Source organism: Vipera ursinii (genome assembly GCF_947247035.1).
Source record: "Vipera ursinii genome assembly, chromosome: 3".
Classification (NCBI taxonomy): domain Eukaryota; kingdom Metazoa; phylum Chordata; class Lepidosauria; order Squamata; family Viperidae; genus Vipera; species Vipera ursinii.
The window spans coordinates 53,130,765-53,137,133 of NC_139516.1; the positions used below are offsets into that span (position 1 = coordinate 53,130,765).

At 38.5% G+C, this 6,369-nt stretch overlaps 1 protein-coding gene across 1 annotated transcript in view; it reads left to right on the forward strand.

The window, feature by feature from the left end:
• SLC6A17 (solute carrier family 6 member 17) overlaps positions 1-4,370 on the forward strand; it is a gene marked incomplete at its 5' end in the record, with an annotated part of 28,147 nt that extends 23,777 nt beyond the window's left edge. The window contains 4 exons of the mRNA XM_083357816.1: positions 952-1,144; positions 2,321-2,480; positions 2,744-2,906; positions 3,813-4,370. Of these exons, the coding sequence (XP_083213942.1) occupies positions 952-1,144; positions 2,321-2,480; positions 2,744-2,906; positions 3,813-4,181 (885 nt within the window). The 3' untranslated portion in view covers positions 4,182-4,370. The remainder of the gene's footprint in view (positions 1-951; positions 1,145-2,320; positions 2,481-2,743; positions 2,907-3,812) is intronic.
• Positions 4,371-6,369: the final 1,999 nt, after the last annotated feature.

The window sequence follows — 6,369 nt, forward strand, 5'->3', positions numbered from 1 at the left end:
GATATTTAGATCCAGAGGGATGACTCAGGCATCTTTTGTTTTTGTTTTTAATGTAATTTATTGTAGCAGAATTGCAACAGCAAATGCTTCAGCCCACAATTATGTCACTGGCTTTTAATGTTCTGAGGTTTCTGAAATCTATTGCCAGTTAGCACTCATTTCAGGGGTGCTATGATAAGAAACCTAGCAGTTCGAAAGCACGTAAAAATGCAAGTAGAAAAATAGGGACCACTATGGTGGGAAGGTAACAGCGTTCCGTGCGCCTCTGGTGTCTAGTCATGCCGGCCACATGACCACGGAGATGTCCTCGGATAAGTGCTGGCTCTTCGGCTTTGAAACGGAGATGAGCACCGGCCCCTAGAGTTGGAAACGACTAGCACGCATGTGCGGGGGAACCTTTACCTTTTTATGATAAGAAAATACTATTGGATGTTAAACCTGATGTGAACGAAAGTTCATGAATTTTCTCAGAGTGAAGTAGTTTTTCCCAATGTGTGGGTCATAATTTACTGAAGTGGTGGGTAGCCTTTCTCCACAGCTATTGAAAGAAAGAGGTTCAAGACTTATGGACCATAAGTGAATAAATGTGCTTGGGTTATATGAAGTTACTGATGTTGGGAAAACTTGAGGAATAAATACTCATCCCATCGTATCTATGATATACATGCAGTTTAAAGCCAGAGTTTTATTTTCTCTCTTCCAGGGCATGTATATATAGAAAGCAGCAGATGCTTGTGCAATTCTTAGTACATGCATGCTTTTTCCTCTACTTATCCACATAGGAAATTCCCCTCATTGGACCAGAGGCTAATACGTGACTGGCTGTTTGGCTCTGAAAGCTTGTAGTTTTACAGACAGAAACGTATTGACAAGAATACACACACATCTGCTTTTATAACGCTCTTTCTGTTGTCAAGAATAACACAAGCATCTTCTTTTGGCTGTATACAGTCAGTGCAGGGAACTGGCCTCGCATTCATAGCTTTCACAGAAGCAATGACCCACTTCCCAGCTTCTCCTTTCTGGTCAGTGATGTTCTTCCTGATGCTGATAAACCTGGGTTTGGGGAGCATGATTGGGACCATGGCTGGCATCACCACCCCCATCATTGACATGTTCAAAGTGCGCAAAGAAGCATTAACAGGTAAGGTCATTTTCAGGGAAATGCAAAGAGTCACATGGAGAACACTGCAGTGTGAGTAGTAGGGTAGTTGTAAAACCTGTGGCTTCACGAGATATATTAGAGGCGGACCACTCTGGGCCCATTAAACTGCAGGTATCCTTTCTCTTCCTCCAACATCCTAATTCAGACCCTTAATCAATGTTGCCATCAACATTGTTACTTTAAAAAGAAGGAATAGCCTTTTCCTTTCAGCCTCTGGGAAGTTAATCTTACGATAATGAGGTGATAGCTAATGTTATTCGGAAACACATGGACCAAAGTATTGGTTTACAGAATAGTTTGTAGTGAGTAGGTTTGAGTTGTGTTTGGAAAGTGGTTTTGTGACTCTACATTGTATTTTATGTATTGTTACTTGGATGTAACTCTTCCTGTTTTCAGTGAAATGTACTGTAATAAAATAATATATGTAACCACAGCCCAAATGTAGCATATAAATGAGCGCTTCTCTATGGGCTAAAGTTGACCATGAGTTCACCCAATCTACACATTGTTAGCTGATTGCTCAGGTAAAATTAAAGAGCTTTCTCTGCAATACATCATACTATTAAGTATCTCCCAGCAAAAATTATTTTACCTTTCTCTAAAGATAAGTTATACGGTTTGTCCCATGATACTTTGCAGGCTTTTGCATGTTTACTTGGAAGCAATTCCTATGGAAATAATCCCCACTTTCTGCAACGGCTCTTTCAGAGAAGCATGCATGCTGAAATCATGTTTTTAAACACAGGAAGACTAAATGCTATGCTCTGTTCTGCCTTCAGTTAGCTTCCGTATAGAATGTAGATGGATTGCTTAGTATAAGAGGATAGTTTTTACTGCACATATAAGAAGTTCTGCTGGATCCTGCATTTGGTCTGTTGCACACATTTGCCTGTTTTGCCACTGAATGCACATGCCAATTCTGTCATGCCTAAACATACAATAGAAGTGCATTCATTTATTCCACAGTATGGAGTATATTCATGATTTGTGAATTTCTATTTAGGACTTTTTGTTTTGTGTGCTATTTTTTAGGCAATATAATTACATCCATAGGACAAACCTGACAGTACTGTATATGTTAAGCAGATCAACATAACAGCCATTTCATCTAAGAGAAAGTTACATGTGTTAACCATTGTCATCTGCTCCTTACAGTTGGCTGTTGCATTTTTGCTTTCTTCGTGGGTCTGATTTTTGTGCAACGCTCAGGCAACTATTTCGTCACCATGTTTGATGATTACTCTGCAACGCTGCCACTCACTCTTGTGGTAATCCTGGAGAACATTACTGTGGCTTGGATTTACGGTACCAAGAAGTAAGCGTTCTTTCAAAAGGAATCAGTGGAACTGATGTTCTTATATTCTTATATTTCTTCCTTCTTTTACTCCTTTGCTTCTAAATCCACTTTTTATATAATGACTTTACTCGATTGTGAAAACCTCAGATTTCTTGATTTTTCTTTAGATTTCTAGTGCCAGCAAAATTTCTTGATTGAATTTCTCCATCCAGTGTGAAATAAAAAGACAGAATCTGGCATTTGTGCTTCACCCGCTTGCTTTCTTCCTTCTCCCTTTTTAGATTCATGCAAGAATTAACAGAAATGCTGGGTTTTCGGCCTTCCAGCTATTATTTTTATACGTGGAAGTACATTTCACCCATCTGTATGGCTGGCCTGATGACAGCCAGTATAATTCAGCTAGCAGTCAGTCCACCAGGTTATAGTGCCTGGATAAGAGAAGAGGTGAGTCTAGATTTTCAAATCCATAAACTGTGCATCAGCATGAAACTGATCCATTTTATTTGCTGCTGAATATCTGTTGATCAAAAACTGCATGGCGATATGTAATAAAGCCACCAAATCTTCAGTGCAGATGAAGTTATGTAAATACTAGATCAGGGCCCATATGCATTAAGCCAAGGGGAACTCTTGTTCTAAAAACAGTATGCTGATTGTACATTAGAGATCCAAAGAACTGTGATTTTTTTCTTCCTGCTTCATTTAATCCTTCAAGATGGTACAATTTTTATATATCAGTTTCATAGGCTTTAAAATAAAGTAATTCAGAATTATGTATTGACAGGGCACTACGAAGATTCTGACTGAAAAATGATTTAAGCGTTTATTCCTTTTGCAGGAAATTCCTAGATTATGAAAGTAGTGAAAACAGCCATTTTTTCATATCACTTTTCAAACAAAAGCTACTTGGTTGAGTTGGGTGGCTATTCTAATCAAATAAATAAATAAATCCCCAGTAGTCAACAGTAGGCAAGGATTGTACATATAGAATAAAGGCTTTTTACTCTGCCAGTCGTAGCTGACTTGAGATTACTAGAATTGAATTTTTATATTCTTTCAGGTGTAAGCTGCCTAAACTGAATAGTGAATAAGAAGCAGACAAATTGTTGACACAGAAAAGGAAGAAATTACCTATATGAAATGAAGAGAAAGGGAAATTGTGTAGTGGTAGCAGTTTTAATTCTTCTAAACATCTCCTTTCAAAGTGTGTTCCTTCCCTAAAAGGTGATGGATGAGGAATGGTTTTATGTTTGCCTTAGTTTCAAAGAACTGCTAGGCTAATTAAGTTGAGAAATGTGTGCATAATACCAAAAATATATGCTAAATCACTGTTCCCCTTTCCTTTTCCAGGCGGCAGAGAAATTTCTCTATTACCCCAAGTGGGCAATGGGCATACTTGTGTCTCTGATCATCTTGGCCACCCTTCCTCTGCCTGTGGTCTTTGTCCTCCGCCAATTCCACCTGGTGTCAGATGGTTCTAATGCTCTGTCTGTCACATACAAAAAGGGGCGTATGATGAAGGACATATCCAACTTGGAAGACAATGATGAGACCCGTTTCATCTTGAGCAAAGTTCCTAGTGAAACCCCTTCTCCAATGCCTGCGCATCGCTCTTACCTGGGCCCTGGGAGCACGTCCCCAATGGAAATGAGCAATGTTGCCAATGGACGCTACAGCAGTGGGTACCTCATGGATACCACTCCTGAATCTGAACTGTGACCATCGACCAGTAGCCTTCCCCTGCTTTCTGGGTGAAAGAGAAGATAGTCCTTCAGGAGGACATCTATGCTTTAAAAAAACAAAAAACCCTTCCCATCATGCATAGCAACCAGAGGTAGATGATACCAAGTGTAAAAAGTGAGAAGGAAAGATGCTTTCCTTCTGGTGCTCTCCAAATGAAATGCCAGAATTTTCCTCAGTGAATAGTAGTAGTCATAGGACATTGCAATAAATCTTATGGGCAAAAGGGAAATTTTAACTAAGGGGTATTGGGGGAAAAACAGATAACCTGTTTCAAGAAATCTAAGATTGGGGGAGAGAGATGGAATAAGGAAACAGCCAAAACAAAAACAAGAAGCAGCTAGTTCCCTGACTCTCTCTCTCTCTCTCCCTTTCTCCGTCCCTTACTTTTAGTTAGGAGAGGAGGCCTTTGTCCCATTTGCCAAATAACTACCACTATTCATAGCACAAGATTTGAAAAGGCTAATAGCCCAATACGGATTCTACCAGGACGTTTCTGGTTTTACACTTTGACCGTATCCAATTTGCACAGTCTTAGTGAAGTGGTCTTTCAACTCTTGACTAAGATACATTTTAGGTAGACAGCACATTAGAATGCTTGCTGTTGCATGATGTGAGATTGGTGATATTATTTCTGAAGATGGATCAAAAACTGAAGGGTGTTTTGTTTCAGAGAAGTTGGCCATGGTATGCATGCTGCTGAGACTCACAGTGTTCCTCTATCACAAATTCAGGTTTGTGCCATGTGTGTCAGTCAGAAACAAAACTTAGCTCTATCAGTGTAGTTTTCCAGAATTCAGGATGTCATTCCTGATGTTATTTACACAACACTAATTAAATGTTGACATATAGGACATAGTAAGAACTATTCCAGTAGCAGCTCTTTTTCTACAATAGAGATGGAGAGAATAAGTAGCTCCCCAGGCTGTTGTTAGATTTCATTGGCATCAGCTAGGAAGGCTAATGATAAGGAATGCAGGGAACTGCAGTGCAAGGACATCTCCACGGCTTCAGGTTCTCTACTCCTGTTATATGAGCCCACTAAATATATGGAAGGAATTTCCTATATTATAATTTGGGAAGGAATAACAAGCACATTAAAAAATATTGATAGCACATTTCCTTCAGCATAGCACATGTGAATCATGTCCTCCAGCCAGGATCAGTGTAGTGGGATTATCAAACTTTCTAAACAATGTTTTATATTTTATACCTAAGATAGTTTTAGATGTTTTCTTCAGATTGTTACCTCTATTTTCTTTAGCTGCAGTGAGGAAGATAACTGCACATATATCACAGTATCTGATACCGATAGAATTGATAAAGAGTACTAAAGTCTAGTGGCAGAGTTCTTGCCTCCCAGTCAGTCACATTCAGTTAGTGATTCAAACAAGCAGTGCCAATTTTTAAAACCAATTTTAAAATATTCTCTTTCTCCTCCTCCAAAATTGTACAATTTATCTGTGAGATTTTAACTGTTTTAAGACTTTACAAAGTTGTTCAGATAAATCATATAATTAATGAACGTTTTAAATGGCTTCCCCCTCCCGTTTTCATTTCATCCTTCTCTAGTTTTGATATTTAAATATTCCCTTGCTTGCAACTTGTGGACTAAAGTACCACCAAGTCTATTTTTTAAAGTAGTAAATAATACATATTGATAGGAATACGTAGCAGCTGTAAATCATTTGCAGAAGATGCTTTAAGAGTTAATGTGCAGAGTGTTGAGTGGCTAGATCTTGAGTAGATGCCTGCAATGGTACAAAAGTTTTATAGAGGCTGCTTTAAATGTGTTTACTGGGATTGCCTTTCTATGGCCAGCTGTTTGTTATTTTCTGAGACTAATATGCACATTTTTTTTAGCAGTAAACAAAAACAACAAAAAAGAAAAACAAAATCTTATGCTTTGAACATTAATGAGAGCCTGAATCACCAATAATACTTTTAAAGTTGTGTCCAGGGCATTATGGGAAATTAAAAAGACGATTAGTCAGTAGCTAGTACTTATATTTTCAGAATATTGCTGCCTGCCACTATCAGTTAAGGCTGATCTTTATCCTGCTTTGAATATACAGCGTAACTTTTCAGAGTGGTGGAATAGAGAAATAGGGTTTGAATTGGTGTTTGGCATAAATCAGCAATTAAACAGAAGCCAAGATCTAGTGTC